The 16,398-nt window shown below is 41.0% G+C and overlaps 1 protein-coding gene across 6 annotated transcripts in view; it reads left to right on the forward strand.

The window, feature by feature from the left end:
• adamtsl3 (ADAMTS-like 3) overlaps nucleotides 1-16,396 on the forward strand; it is a 104,139-nt gene extending 87,743 nt beyond the window's left edge. For 2 of the 6 annotated variants that reach the window (XM_044184644.1, XM_044184645.1), the window contains 12 exons: nucleotides 3,240-3,532; nucleotides 4,883-5,012; nucleotides 8,033-8,243; nucleotides 8,363-8,542; nucleotides 8,656-8,809; nucleotides 9,014-10,022; nucleotides 10,145-10,272; nucleotides 11,937-12,057; nucleotides 12,352-12,556; nucleotides 13,070-13,179; nucleotides 13,278-13,498; nucleotides 14,386-16,396. In XM_044184644.1, coding sequence (XP_044040579.1) covers nucleotides 3,240-3,532; nucleotides 4,883-5,012; nucleotides 8,033-8,243; nucleotides 8,363-8,542; nucleotides 8,656-8,809; nucleotides 9,014-10,022; nucleotides 10,145-10,272; nucleotides 11,937-12,057; nucleotides 12,352-12,556; nucleotides 13,070-13,179; nucleotides 13,278-13,498; nucleotides 14,386-14,492 — 2,869 coding nt within the window. In that variant the 3' untranslated portion in view covers nucleotides 14,493-16,396. Of the gene's footprint in view, nucleotides 1-3,239; nucleotides 3,533-4,882; nucleotides 5,013-6,097; nucleotides 6,224-8,032; nucleotides 8,244-8,362; nucleotides 8,543-8,655; nucleotides 8,810-9,013; nucleotides 10,023-10,144; nucleotides 10,273-11,429; nucleotides 11,510-11,936; nucleotides 12,058-12,351; nucleotides 12,557-13,069; nucleotides 13,180-13,277; nucleotides 13,499-14,385 lie in introns of those variants that run through there. The other 4 variants (XM_044184646.1, XR_006376581.1, XR_006376583.1 and 1 more) reach the window with 4 other exon arrangements.
• The last annotated feature ends 2 nt before the right edge of the window (nucleotides 16,397-16,398 follow it).

A 16,398-nucleotide genomic window follows, 5' to 3' on the forward strand; every position in this document is an offset into this window, starting at 1 on the left:
ACAAATAAGTTAGGAGGATGCAACTGCTAAAGTTATAAATGACTCATTAGCTTCATAACCTGAATTCAAGTTTCCCTTTTTAAAGAATGACTGTCACTCTGCAGGCGTAAAGAAGCAAAAGTCAGATCCCAGATACACACTTTCAACAACAGTTTTCACAACCCAGAGCTATAGGATTTCCTTGGAGGTGGAATTGAAGTAGACAGGGCCCGGTTGTGTTCATGTCAACAGCCATTTACGCCAACTTGGAGTCAAAATATACAGCTGTAGCCCCCATTTTTTCTGACACTTTTCAAAATATGCACCAGTTTGAGTGCATGTCTCTTTGTACACCTGCCAAATGTTTGACACGGTGGCAGGACAGTTTGGTCAAGACGAGTAAAGAAGACCCTCGCTGAAGTCAGATGTTTAATGCTTTTCTGCTTCAGTGAAGGTGTGTATTGTCACATCGAAGTAATGCATACGCTGTATGAGGTTATATAAGGTAAAAGGGGAAACTGAAGGTGAAAGAGGAAAAACATCTTTTTGGAAACTATCGGTCTGTTCTGTCACTGGCTACCAGCATTACCTCAGCAAGCCTCAGATGTTCCAGATGTTCTTGTCCCACATATCAAGTGACTAATAAAGGCTGTCCTCTGAAGATGGACAATGTTTGGACTCTACTTGTATTAGCGACCATGTCAGCCAGTTCAAAACATCTGTTACTTTGACTTATCTTTGGAGCGAGAGAGTGGGAGAGAAAGAGAGAAACGCCAAAACATATGATTTTGCTCTATTGCAAAAAAAAGCATGTCTTTCCTCCAAAAGCACATAAATATATGTGTATAATATGCAGTCATTCACAAGCCAACAACAATATCTGCCTACCATATGGGGCCAGGTTACGGATATGAGAGGAAAGAGAACGAAATTCCTGTGTTAGACTTATTGCACCTCCATTGCCAGGCCTTATGCGTGCCCCAAGCCACCACTGTGCAACTGCTTGAAAAATTAAACCCTTATATGTTCCACAGGTTGGCCAAAAGTGCTTTTTTTCACCTTACCACCACCATGAGTAAATAAAATGTTTCCATTGATGGAAATTTAATTGATAGGCTTAACATGGGGCTTTGGCGGATATTACAAAAATGTGTTGTTTCCGCACATGAATGAAATCAAGATTGTTTTTGAAACCGACAGATGTACTTTAACTACGCATGAAGATAAACATTTCTGTGGGTTCGCTTGTTGACTTTGCTGCTTGCTTTCCAAGGGTCTAACTGCCGGTGATTCATTTGTTTGTCCAAAACATAATGAGTCCTTGAGCACTCATAAAGAGCCAACTTTGCTGTAATTATGAGCTCTTTATTGAGGCATCTTATAAAACAGCAGGGTGCTCTTGTGTTGTGGTCAGACTACACAAACAAGGAAAAATGCAGCACATTGGTGCAGGGTGCCATGTTAGTAGGTACCTCTATGAGATACATGTGCACTGATAATGCATGCTGTAGGAAACTACATTGGTAGTTTTATAAACCCAAAGATGGTTGGTGCTGAAAGATGGTTGTCAACGTTAGTTTCACTGACTGGGGTTAAGAAACAATATTTCTACCAGTCGTATTCCCATTTTGAATGAAATTAATACAAAACCCTTTTTTTACAGTTAACACCATACCAAAGTGAGCTACAGAGCCAAGTTACTCTACATGATGTAGTGGTGGAAATTACTAATTAATGTGATCTTTCGTTCATTTCAGTTTATATGATTTGTAGTTACTGACTGTTACTGAATGTAGTTCATTCCCTTTTTTCTAAGCTAAGCAATTGTATCACCATTCATAACACTGAGATTTGGCGCTGATTCTGACTGTCTGCATGTCAGTAATAATTACAGTATGTTACTGTTTTGTTAAGCTTAGTGCAAAACTAGACTTACACAAGCACTGTTTATAAGGTAATGCTGAGACACCACATATCTGCAACAGAGTCATCACATCACGATTGTTTCTGTGGACTTCATGGTCTTTCAGTAAATTGAGGGGCGCTCCAATGCAAAAACAACAACTACTGATGCAGTGACAATGGTGATTCGTCAGTTCAGACAGTTTGCATATGCTGAACACCTCTAATATGACGTTTTAAAGTAAATAAACAGTAAAGAAACAGTGGTGAGCTCAGCCCTAAACAAGACAGCTGCTGAATGTTGTAAGCATTTGGTCTGCCTCCAACCACTTTGTATTCATGATCAGGTGCATAACTGGGTGTAATGAGAACAATGACTATAGAACACAGACCCTTGTGCAAAGAAAAAGGTATCAAGGTCTGATGAACTGCATTTAAACCCTTTCACCCCTCATGTTGAATATTCAGATGGGTTTATTTGTAGGACGAGTTTGTCTGTAGTCACTTGTTAAACTTGCTTGTGGTATGGGAATACATCTGTTCAGAACCATTAGTACTGAGGACTGCTCTCTTGGTTATAGAAAAGATTATTAATATGGGGCCATTGGAGGGTATCAGGTGCACCATGGGGTACAAGTGCTGTTTGGTCTTTATATTTGCATATTTAAAAATGTGAATACTCCCACTTTTACATAATTCCATGAGCGCTTAATGCACACAAGGGCGACGTCACCAGATCTGAACATCATTGAATCATTATAGGTGAACTGGACAATACAGCGTGAAGTAGATTTCCCCTTCTTGATCCTTCAAAGACCTAAGCTTTAAATTTTAGCCAACATTTTTTTTATGCGCATTCCCTAAAAAGTTAAATTGTCATTGAGAGCGTCAATTAAATCTCAAGATCAAGAGGGATTCAAACATCTTTCTGTCTCACACTTTCCAGTTTTATTATTTCTTTTACACTCTCCCAAAGCTATTGAGCCCTAACTCTCACCCAACCTTGACAGGCCTTCAGGCATTCATGAACGCCAATGATCTATAAGTATTTCCTTCTCTGATCCATTCTTTAAGATGAGAAAGGATGCGCATGAAAGCAGTTTATCCAAGAAAGGCTGATCCTAATGCTTCACAGCTGTTCAATTAACCACAGCAGGGCTGGATTTCATAAATACTTTTTTTAGTTTATGAACTTAGCAGTAAATGACTGAATCAAATCAAAAATGTAACTACTTTTCCAAGACTGTGTAGGTATGTGAAGTATACTAACTAAATGAACAGCATATTGTTTATATTTTTATCTGTGCAATTAATCATCCAGTTTGTGCTTTCTCAAACCTGTTGGCTCTCCTCTCCAGCTTCATCCCTGGTCGCTGGCAGTCCTGCAGTAGGACATGCGGTGCCGGGACCCAGCAACGGACTGTCAAGTGTCAGGTGTTGCTGTCCTTCTCTCAGACTGTTGCTGACCTGCCCGATGACGAGTGTGAGGGGGTCAAACCTGCTACGAGTCAGCCCTGCTACCGTACTCCATGCTCTGGTGTTTTGGGCAAAGGAAAAGAAAGTGAAGAGGAGGGGGAGACACCTGAAAGAGAGGAACTGCACGACTGGGAGTATGAGGGATTTACGGAGTGCTCAGAGAGTTGTGGGGGAGGTATGGATCATTGTTGCCCTCTTTGATATGAGAAAGTAAAGAAATAGACCTAGAAAGGACAGAAATGTGAAGCTTAAAAGTTACTAGACTGAGAGTCTACAGCCATGCTAGCGGCTGTGTGAGGCTGTACTTAAACACAGTGGTGCTTTGAGCTAAATGCTAAATATTTTTTAAATATTTCAGTCTGGACCAAAGTGGTGAACCGACCGACCAACATTGCCGTCCCTAGGGCCACGCTGCTAGAGGGCAGATTCAAAAATCAAGGCATTGTTAACCAACAGTCAGTGGGATCTTACATTAAACCCATGACAGAATAGTTTTATTGTATAAATACAGCAAATACATTATATAGCTTAATTTGAAGGCAAAGCCCACTCCGTCAGTATCACTGAATTGCTGAATTGTCCGAGTTTCTGTATTAAAACGAAACATCCCAGCAGTAACCAGTGCCCTTATGTCAGTGGATGACTAAAGCCATGCCAGTATGGGCTTTGAAGTTAGAAGTAAGTTATATGATATTAGATGATAATGGTTGGAATACCAAGTTTAACTCTAAAGGTCATACGTCACCGACTCTCACAGCAGCAGTGAATGCTGCGCCAGACAGAGACAGCTTTCCTAAACATCCTGCCAACATTCGTTGAGGGCCACTTTAATCTCCCCACCTCCGCATCCAAGCCTGTATGTCTGCATGAGTGTGCATGTGTAACTTAATTTCTGCACATGGGCGTAGGCTTTTGTCAATGTCTGTGTGTGTGTGTGTGTGTATGTGTGTGTGTGTGCACACGCTCACCCAAACCCAACAAACTCCCATTCAGGGATGATTACAGACTGATATCGGATGTCACATACACACCCCGAGGGCTGCGCTCCTGTGGACCATCACACCACTGTGGCGTTTGAAGTGCCTGCTTCACTGTTATTGTCTCCAACATTAGAAGCAGACTCTGAGATTTATGTTACGTTGCTTTTAACATGACCTGACATCACACCCTTAAAGTTTATCCACAGTTCAGGCCAGAACTTAAGCAGGCAGCTGTACTGTTTTGACGTTCATTGTGCCCCATTAGATACAACCACTGCTTGCTGTCATTGAGGGGCCTAATATCTGGATTGCTTCATTGCAGTGTCAGCTTGCAATCGTCCATGCTCCATATGTATGTGAGGGTGATAATATGTAAGAGATGCTTAACAAGAACAATGTGTGTTTGCTTTTTGAAGATATGGGACAGCGAGCATGTAGATTAACATTTTAAAAGTTGAAAACACTCTTGATTGAACCCTGCACATTACTGTAGCTCATGGTTCTTTGGACGTCCTTTGTGACTGCTCAGTACTGTCTAATCCCAGGTGTACAGGAGGCTGTGGTCATCTGCCTGAACAAGCAGACCAGGGAGGCAGCAGACCAGAGCCTGTGTGTGAGTGCCCGTCGGCCCCCACAGCTCCTCCAGGACTGCAAAACTCAGCCCTGCCCACCCAGGTATGGTAAAATCCACAAATCAGACCAACATCATTATCATTTAATTGTTTAAAATGGTTTGTGCATGAATGTTAAAATAGCCTTGATTGATGGATGCAGTAAAAATAAGGAGGAAATGTATTTTTGGAAAAAGAGTTTGGCTGCATTGAAGAAGAAAATATTAATTAAAAACAGGACTGGAATCTGGCTCTGCTCTTTACTAGTTTGCCAAGACTGTAACCCAGCAAGATATGCAATATATAGAGCTGGGAAATTCATGTTCCATTTCCTAGAGCCCTGAAGCATCCCTGGCTTCTACACCTGGAACTGCTTAACTTTCAGACAGATCAAAAAACACACATCACACTAGTTGAATCAATTAATCTCTACTAATCATTGGTTGTGTACAAAAGAGATTCAAATCCCTCTAATCCACTACGTTATCCCTCTCAGTTTAAACCACTTGGGCCAATTAAATCACCATTTATACCACTTGAGTCCAAGTGATACTGAAGCAGAATGACAGAGATGGATGGTTGTATCACTGAAAGCAGGAAATGAAGCCAGTGGGACAGCTTGCGGAACCTGGTCAGAATTAGACACAATAGGGATCAGATGTCATTGGTAGCCATACCTGCTCGGCTCAGATCTGAAATTGTCCTTGGAAGAACTTTTCAAGATTTTTTTCCCCCAGTGGTTGTGTCAGCACAGAAATGTAGGAGGCCTGTGTTTCTGTAGTTGGCGTTCCCTTTTGAAAAGTTACTATAGCAAAAAGCTTTCACATGGCTTTGTATACTTCTGGGAATGACTTTTAGTGATCATACATCATACTGACAAATTTGCCACATTACCAGAAGGGTTAACAAAGTAATGTTTGTCCTGAGAGGATGCTGTTGGAAAGCCCAAGGTTTATCCCCTTGGCAGCATGAATATAGTCAACAAACCTCATGGTAGTCTGCCCATTACATTATGAAATATCTTTGTGGAGGTGGGTATGGGTAGCTGTCAGCTGCAGAGGGAGAGGTGGGGGAGTTGCTCAGGTGAGCAGCATCAAGGAGAGCATAATTAGTTAACCGGGTTCAGCTGTGCCAATTATCTCTCCTTGATGCTGCTCACCTGAGCAACTCCCCCACCTCTCCCTCTGCAGCTGACAGCTACCCATACCCACCTCCACAATCTTGTGTACAAAGTTGACATTTGGCCTATGATGATGCTTGAAGAAACCTAATGAGGTGGGTAAATTGAATGTCTTTGAAAGATTTAATAGAGATCATATACTATTATAGGTTTTCAGTATCCTGTGTACCAAGTTGACACTTTGACCTGATGGTGACTCTGAAGGAAAGCTTATTGAGTGTTAAAAATGGAAGGGATTCATCCTCTGGGGATCATGAATGGATGTTGCTATTTCTTGTTTAAAGTACATTTTGGAGGAAAAGTCAGGATTTATCTTCTGGGAACAATGAAATGTCATGGAAATCTTGGCCATTAGTTTTAGGGATAGCTTGTCATGGACAAAAGTGTTTTTCCTGATTTTGAGCGAGTCAAAATGTCAAGACATTACTAAAATCATTGTAATCATCCTCTGGGGACCATGAATATCCTTGCTAAATTTCAAGTTGAAATTATTAAAATGCAACTATGATATTAGTGATATTATATGTAGGTTGTCACAGAATTTTGATTTGAAAATGATTGTAGATGTAACCTACACTATTAAAGTTTTGTCAGTATTTTGCAGTGTTTTTAGTTTATCCAACTATCATCCTTTGGGCATCAATTTGGAATACAGTGGATGAGCAATGTTGGAATTTCAAATATGAAATTGCAAATACTAACCACTTTTTGTGAACAGAGCACACAAAATTCATCAAAATGAAATACCTAAATGGTTAAACAGCATAATGACATGTTGTTTAATATAACTGAGGCATGGTTAAACGGTGAGTGGATTTTGCGGTAGGCCACACGTTTCAAGTTAACACCATGCGCAGTGTCAGTGTTCCACCACTCACACTCTTGTCAGAAAACCCAGAGGCTTGCAGCCTGCTCTTGCCTGTTTTTCCAGGCCTTGAGTCTTGTTTTCAGGCACAACAAACGCTGTATTGGACTTGTTTCCTTTGGCCCTTTACTCCCTCCCTGAGGCCTCCTCACCCTCCCATATTAAGCTACACTCTTTGGATACTGTTCCCTCTGAAGGGAAACAGCCATAGGATTTGGCTTTGAGTATAGTACCGATCCAGAAACAAGCTTCATTCCCAATTCTCCTCAGTCCCTGGACCCATGGGTAAATATGAATAGTTTTGAAATATCACCTAATCTGTTAAACAAGAAGTAAAGTCGCTGCCATCTTGGTCAAAGCCAAAGCTTTTAGATGCGTTTAAAGGAATAGTGACTAGTTAGACACATGCCACATCATTTTCAAGATTGGAATAAAAATACTCAGAAAACCTTGATGCTGGATTGATCACCCTGTATGAAATTGTGTTGGACAACAAAATTAATATTGGTCCATGGAGGTCATTGGGAAAATGCGGATGAAGAAGTAATGCCATAGGGATTTCTCAAATATCACTAAATTCAGTGGGAGATTTAATGTGGCTTTGCCAGGATCCAGTCCCATGAATCACACTTTTCGTTTTCACTCGTATTCATTTTCATGAATTTACACATTCATAAGACTGCAAGAGTGTCCTCTCATGGGATCAAGTAAAAACATCAAGCACTCTGACTGAACTCCTCCTGACTGCACTCCTTTATAGATTGGATAATGGGCTACATATATGCGTGCACAAAAGATAAAGTATGGTGATTAATCAGGAACGGCAAAGGTTAAGAGTTGAAAAATCAGTGGCCCAGCATAAAAGCTAAGTTATGATGGTTTACTATAAAATTCAAAACTAACCCATGTGTAGTTAACAAGCAAATACAAGTACATCCTAAAATAAAGAAAGTAACCTGGTGATGAGCTGGTTCAAGGAAATTTTACAGATCATTGATCATGATATACAGTAGTTTGATAATAAACATTGAATTCACAGGTGGGAAACAGGGGAATGGAGTTCATGCTCTGCTACCTGTGGCGTTGGTCTTATGACCCGCACTGTGGCATGCACTCACCGGCCCTCTCAAGACAGCAATCGTACTAAGGTTTTGAGGGATGAAGACTGTCAGAACCCAAAGCCCAGTCCTGTCCAAGCCTGCAACCGCTTTGACTGCCCTCCTACGTGGGACACACGTGACTGGGGACAGGTAAAGGATCTCACCTAGGATGTTCACCACTATAAATGCCTGGCCCAGCAATTAGACTGAAGCATCTAGCACATATTGCTAATATAACTCCTGGCACCTCTATAATTGTGTTGCTACAGTGCTCCCAGAGCTGTAGTGGTGGATTTCAAAGGAGGCAAGTCCTGTGCAAACAGCGGTTGGCAGATGGCAGCATCCTAGAGCTGCCTGACACCTTTTGCCCTTCCAAGAGCCCTGCAAACCAGCAGCCCTGTGCCAAGCAAGAGTGCCCACCTCAGTGGGTCACAACTGACTGGTCCAAGGTAGGCTTTCCCCAAGGAACAAACCTACCTTTTTAAAGTAGTCAAAATCACCATATGTACAGTATACAGGGTATGCTCATTTTTATATCTTACAATATAATTTCTTTGTCCAGTGTTCAGTGACCTGTGGAAAAGGCATTCAGAGACTACAGTCAATCTGCAGGAAACAAGGGGAAGATGGGGGACATTGGACCGTAGACCCTAAGAACTGTTCCCTGATGGCCCGGCCCACCAGAATCCGACCATGCTCCCAAAGGCTTTGTGAGAGTAAGAGACCCTCTGTTTGGCTGTATTTTGTCAATTTGTACTGCTAAGAGAGTGGAAATTGATGGAAAGATTTGTTAGTAAGCAAGAAAAAAACTTTCCATAGCTAAGTTGTGTCAATGGAAATTGCTTGAAAATTACAAATGCACAGAAATACAGATAGCACAGACAATAATGAAACAACCTGTCCTGTTAATTTCATCACAGACTCTGTCAAGCCCGATCCCACCATACTGGCCCAGAGGAAGGTGTATATCCAGTGGAGGAAGGGCAAAAAGTTACACTTGATAGTGGGAGGTTATGCCTACCTATTCCCCTGGACAACAGTGGTCCTTCGCTGCCCAACCCGCCACTTCCGCAAGGGCCACATCCGATGGCTGAAGGAAGGAAAGCCCTTGGTCAGCCTCCCACACCTCTCCATAACATCACTAGGATACGTGAAGATTCAGCAGGTTCGTGCATCTGATGCCGGGATATACACATGCGTTGCAGGTCAGGCACAAGAACATTTTGTCCTACAGATCATTGGCAGCAAGCAGAAGCTCTCTGTTCCAGAGCCATGGCTCCACGCAGGTGGACAACAAAAGGTTGGTCAGCCAGATGTGGCCTTAACAGGAGAAAGATTTCAGGAGCTACCCATCTCCCTCAACCTATATGACAACATTGTTGAGCATTTGCTTGAACTCAAAGGCTCTCTCCAAGATGAAAAAGACATTTCTGATAAACCACACTCTAGTGAAAAGAACAGGTCGACCCTGGAGGATGAGAGAGCAAGCTCAGAACTTTCAAGCCCGCTCCTACTCACAGCTGATACCTACAGGCTGGATGAGATCATGCACAATCACTCTGAAGGCCTCAGAGGACCGTGGGGGGAACAACTCATCGCACAATTGCTCAGTGAGCTCACTATGACACAAGATGAAACCAATGAGTCTACTCTTCATCCCCCGGAAAGTGCGGAATCCTCCACCCAAGGGCCCCTCCTTTACAAACCAAACATCAAAGCCCACGCATCCAGGTCAAGAAGCCCGGTAATAATCCAACGGCCCAGGAAGGTTGGAGTGGTGCCGCCACCTGAAATTGTGGTTCATGTGGGGCTGCCAGTTTCGCTGCAGAAACCCATTGCTAGTTTGGAGCTGAGGTGTGAGGCACTGGGGAACCCTGAACCATCCCTAACATGGACAAAGAATGGAAAAGTGTTGCAGTACAACAGCAGGTAAGAACTACCCTTTAATGTGACTCGTGCAACAGGCATTAACAAAACTGCAGATTTTGTTAAAATAAAAGTAGCTGACTGTTGTCATAGATGCAGTGGTTACGTTGTCTTTGTGTTGGCAGAGTAGGCCTGTTGCCCACCGGCTCACTGAGGATCCAGTCTCCAAGCAAGGTAGATGAGGGTCTGTACACCTGCACTGCCAGGAACCATCTTGGATCTACATCTCTTTCATCTTGGCTGCAGATTACAGGTAAGATCCACAAAGACAGGATCTTGCTACAAGCATGTTTAAATAATGTAATGTAATTCTTGCTAGGTAATGGTTAGTTTTACTTCTCGAGTGGCTCTGTTAAGTCATTCTGTGTGAATAATGATTGTCCAAACATTCTGAGGTTTGCGAAAAATATGATATAAAATGAAACACCAGACATCTACTTTAGTGTTCATAAGCAAAAGCAATAACAGCTTTGATCTAAATATTGTTCTAAAATGAAGTTCAACATTTTGGAAAAAATGTTTATTTGCTTGCAGAGAATTGGATAAGAAGATGGATACCACTCTCATGCCTGTAGATTATGGAGCTAGAGCCAGGAGACAGTTAGCTTATCATAGCGTAGAGCCTGGAAAAATGGGGGAAACAGCTAGCCTGGCTTTGTCCAGATGTAAAAAAAAATAAATAAAATTTCCATACCTGCACCGTTTAAAGCTTTCTTTAAGTGTGATGTAGCTTAAATGAAGTTAGATTGCTGAAAACTGTTTTTTCACATATAAACTACAGAGTCAGTATTAACCTAATGTCAAGTTGAGTTTGTCCTAATATACTTTCATGTAGTCCAGTTTAAAGTAATATGTGTTGTTCTTTTGTGGTTCAGGCTTAGAGATTCTGGGAAAGCATTCTTTTCAGCTGAGAAACACACACACAGGCAAAACCACAGACACAGACATACAGTAAGCTTTTACACACACACTAGTGGCTCATCTAGCTGAGTAATTGATGGGGAATGTCCGGAGTGTGCCACAGCTCGGGTCATCTCTGATCTGCGCTGTCCTTTGTCTCCTCGGGGCATGATCAGTCGCAACCATGCTGCATTCTCATCAAAGCACCGGCACAGCGCGTTTCCTGATGCTCCGGCACTTTTCCTCCCCATACGACAACAATTAGAGGTTACAGGCAATGTTTCAAAGAAGATTAAGTGGGCGCACCCCATTCGCTTAATCTAAACGGAGAGGATAAAGGGGCTTAAAAGTGCTGAAAAATATCCAATCTGCATTTTCTTATATTTCAAATTCAAACTCAGTTGAAGGCTATGTCTAATGGATGCACTTCAGAAATCTTAAAAATGCATCCCCAAGTACTGTGAATAACTTTACAGGGAAATTGAACTTGAAAATGTAATTCTTTCCCAGGTTCTTGGAAAGTGCAGTCTCATTTCTGAACGGCAATGACCCTCTTGGTGATGTCAAAGACAAAATTTAGAGCTGCTGAGGTAATAGTAACAAGAGACTGACTAAACAACGTATTGAGACATATTCCAATTTTTTCCTTTGTGGGACGCTTCTTACCCAATGCACCTTTAACTCAGTATTTTCATCTTCTTTTATCTTAAGTGAGAAAACCAAAAATGTGGCCTACATAACTGACTACACATTAGGACTATTAGTGTCTATAAGGCAAGCTACATCTAATTATTTCTGGCGTGTACATATTGTTGAGTTGATGTATGTAACTCTTAAAGAGCTGACGTAAACATCCTCACTGAACTGGTAAGATCACTGCAGTAAAACATGTAATTAGGACACTGAAACTATAATCAACAATATACAGTACAGATTAAAAAGACAGTTCTCCCTTCTTTTGATTTCTGCAGTATCCAAGACCACGAAGATATATATATTTTTTTATTTTATTTTCAGGTGGCAAAGGAAGAAACTGTGTCCAAGGTAATGGCATGGGAGCAAATGGCCCTATTTGCTCTGAGAAGAATAACAGCAGCCAGTCAGCTGAGCTGTGTCATGGACAAGCCTGCCCCCTCAGGTACCTTGCTACTACTACATGTTTATCCAGTACTTTGGATATTACGTTTGATACACCCAGTTCCCACTGTCTCCTTTACATGCATTCCAAAATTTCTCCATGGGATTGACTTATTTTCCATCTATCCTAAATGCTGGGTCATTTCTGTGTGCATGCGTTTGTTTTTTTTAAAGGATGTTCAGATGATCAGGTCTGCTCACCACTGAGAAACTAAAGTGATGAGTACTTTTGAGTACTTTCTGTTAAACCTTCTGATAAAAGTTATTGTCCACTTCTCCTCTGTGGTTGGATTAGGTGGCGAGTGGATCCTTGGTCACCATGCTCAGACAGTTGTGGAGGTGGGTCCCAGACCAGGAGTGTGCGCTGCATGAAGGGTCCTGAGGGCAGATCAAGAGAGGTGGAGAGCCAGCACTGCCTTGACACAGGGAGGAGACCCTCTGACACCAGGTTATGCAACCTACAGCCTTGTGCCAGATGGGCCACTACCCACTGGGGACTGGTGAGTCTACTTACATTGACTACAAACACATCTCAGCAAGTGTACATGGACTGTGTCAAGGCTGTTTACTTGTGCAACACACAATGACAATTTACCTCAGAAACCGTGCCAATTCTTGGCCAGTTAATTTGAGGTACTTTGATGAATAACTGGCACGTTGGAGCATTTCTTTGTATTATTTGTTCTCCAACATATTTAAGGAAGCACCCTACTAATCCTTCCTTATCTATTAGGAGCCAAGTATATATAAGTGTATTATGAGAATTTGCCAGTCTGAAACGTCCATTGTCTTTAAAACTAATGCATATTTGCAAAAAAAAAAGTAGCTCCCATTTTAAAATAGAAACTAAATGCTTTTATTATGAGGCATAGTTTAGATTTAAAACTTGAAATTCAGTGAGAGTAGGTAGGCTTTAAAATGCCAAAACCACAAGAGGGTAGTTATATAGGGGAAAATATTGTTGAACTAAAACATGAACTTGCTTGTAAGTTTGATGAAATCTCCTCTTTTAGTGTCATGGTCAATGTGTGGGTCCCAGTTTGGCCACACAGCACCGCCATGTTTACTGCCAAGACACAAATGCCACCAAAGTCCCCTCCAGGATGTGTAGTGGACTCAAGAGGTAAATATGATGTATAATGTTGATGTACAATAAAAAGTACAGTGATAACTCATGTTTCAGCGAAACAGCCCCTTTTTTATGTGTGTTTGCATTTGTAGGCCCAGCTCCCTGAAGAATTGCTCCACAGAGGCCTGTGCCCTTCATTGGCGCGTAGGGCTGTGGACGCTGTGCACTGCCACCTGTGGACGGCATGGTTTCCAGTCACGCCAGGTGACCTGCGCGCACCGTCGAACAGGAAAGGCCACACGTGAACATCACTGCATGTGGAGGCCTCGACCTCCCAGCTGGCAGCGATGCAATGTTTTGTCCTGTGGCAGAGGTGAGAAAAAGTTGCGCTGATGGCAAAATGGAGAGAGTGGTTTCTTAATTGTGAATCAGAAAAAAAGTTGTTCAGTGACAGTACATGATGGCATAACATCTTGATTTTAAAATGATCCTGAATGTATTACATGTTGTATAGCATATTAAATATAGTATATGATGATGGAGCTATATATGTAAATTTCCTCTGAAAAGCATATTTTAGAGGTAAAAACACTGAAAATAACCTCAGTACAGTACTAGCTTATTGCTTTCAGTTCCAGCCTATGTCATGAACACATTAATGGCATATTTCTGAGGGCTTGCCCTAAGTAAACTAGAAAAAGAATAACTTAGATTGGAACTAAAATTAAATTTAAATTATAAATTGCCAGGATTGCGTCACATTACATTCTCTTAATGGGCCCAGCCCATAATGCACATAGCTTTGGTTTCATGTGCTGCGGTTTGGAAGCACTTGTTCCTAAAATTTCTGCTGTACCCCAGTACAATACAATTGAAGGGAATTCCACTTGTGGTAGTCAAAGCACTGAAAGTTTATCTCATCAGGTATTCCAAGAAAAATGTCCCAGTTACTTTGAATAACCAACAGACAGCCCCTATGAAAACTGTTTACATTGGAGATGTTATTTCTGGGAGTACTTGTTGATGTCTTGTTGTATTTCAAATGACATTTGTCAGTGCTTTGAAAAGCATACATGAAATTCCACTAACCTTCAATGTATTTAAATGGCAGAAGTTTCAGAAGTCAGTATCTCGAATCCGCTTCACATAAGACTTTACTTTAACAAAATGGAAACCCTCTAGCTGCTCTATCTTGGGGAGAGGCGGTTAGGCTTAAAGTGAGTATGTGTAGTAAACTGTAACCTCTGTGTATTCGAGCAGGAGAGTGTCGAGACAGCACGAGGTACTGTGAGAAGGTTCGACAGCTGGAGCTTTGTCCGCTGCCCCAGTTTAAGAGCCGCTGTTGTCATTCCTGCCAAAACACCTGAGGCGGGGACATAAGACGAGGGCCATGGACGACCTGGATAGGTCAGGGAAGACGCTCAGACAGCCAACAGAGACTTGAAACCTCTATGCCCCGTCCTTAAACCCACAACTGTCTTCAATGACCAGTCTTGGATGGGGATACCTGAGTGTGGAGCAATGTTTGGATGGGGATACCTAGAGTGGCTGTGATCTACTTTCCTCAAAGATATCATGTGTGAGTTTGAATTTGAAAGTTTTGAGAGGAGTGACATGTCTGTTAATGAAGGCTTCAGTTTTACTTATTTTTTTTTATTTATCTGAAGTTCATGCCGACAGCTTTCTTAAATTATGCAAAAGTAACTGAGATACATTTCCATTGTTAGTCATAGAAACTTGTGGTGACTGTGCGATTTCATAAAGGGGAACTAACGGCTGTCCCAAATGGTATCTGGTGTAGTTTCAGGGGTTTCCTAAAACAAATGCTGCACCACCATCTTCTATTTTAGCACCATCACTTCATGTCCAAAATAGGGTGCATATTATCATGAGATTTAGCATACAATACACAAATATGTAATTAATCTACTTTTTTTTAAATTGATTGACTTCATACCCAGAGATTCTGGGTAGACCCCTGAGCTTTTGATAACCACTGGATAGTTGTGTGTTTGCCTTTATTGCAATGGTCTCCAAAACAGTGTTGATAGACAATTTTGATACTAAATGAGCTTTTAATAATGAGGCATGAGTAAACTCTTGTTTAAAACTGAAATACAGCATAATGCTGCCTATAAATGGGAAGTAGCTAGCATGACAAAAAGCCTAATATATGATAAACGCTATCCATTTGGTATCAGCTGCCTGGGAAATAGATCATGATGTGTGCTATCATTTTGGATCATTTAACACGTGTTTACCGCAATGATTGGTCAAGTCATTTATAGAGGAAAGGAATTATGATTTCAGGTGTTTTATGTGCTTTTTTTAGCAGAATAAAAAGTAGGACATGATAAAAATTTATTTTGCATGGGTTGCACTATGGAGGTGTATGACTGAAGCAAGTCAATTTTTGGAAAAAAAAAACACACTTATTTTGCACTCAACTCATCTAAGTCTTTGTTAAGAACATGGCTTGTAGAGTTTTTGTTGTTTTGTAAAGGTACATTGTTTATATTTTGTTTTGTGATGTTTGTTATTTCTTGGAATGATATTTGTTAAAATGTCCCTTTTAACCACTTTGTGACGTTACAGCACGTTTAAACATGAGGTGAGCAGAATAGTTCCTAACTGAATCAGTAAAGCTCAGTTTATCCTGTCCACCAAATGATATTTTCGCTTTAGTGTGACATTAGAGGAAAACAACAGTGTTACATTTGACAGTTCTTATGTAACTCTTCTCCCTTTCAGATTTCAGTGTTAGTTGAACTTAAAATATGTAAAAATGACCTCTGTGTTATATTTTGATATTGGTAAAAACAGTAGGGAACTTTTTAAAGATCATCATTAATGTACCATTTTTTACATTACTGTGCCAGATAGCCAGGGTTTGCACTTTTGACATTATATCCTGGGTTCTACAATGCTTCATCATCAAGTGCAACACATACCTTAGCAGACTACTTGGCCTTTCATTTAGGTGTGATTATTTGATTTTATGAGAGGAAAACCTCATTGACATTACTTATGCCCTTAAGTTATGTAGATATTTGTTTTGTCCTTTTAACTATTTATTTCCATGAGTGTTCTTGTGCATAGTTTTGTAAATAATTACAGGGGTGGGTTTTAAGTATTAATTTCCCTACAGTTTTTTTTTGTTTTGTTTTGGTATTTGATGTGCATGCAATGGGGACCCCTGCTGGTGACTTGATGTATTGCTCTCTGCTCATGCCTGGTTAATCATTAAATAAAACCAAATACATTCCTTTTATA

This window comes from Siniperca chuatsi, linkage group LG22 (genome assembly GCF_020085105.1).
Source record: "Siniperca chuatsi isolate FFG_IHB_CAS linkage group LG22, ASM2008510v1, whole genome shotgun sequence".
NCBI lineage: Eukaryota > Metazoa > Chordata > Actinopteri > Centrarchiformes > Sinipercidae > Siniperca > Siniperca chuatsi.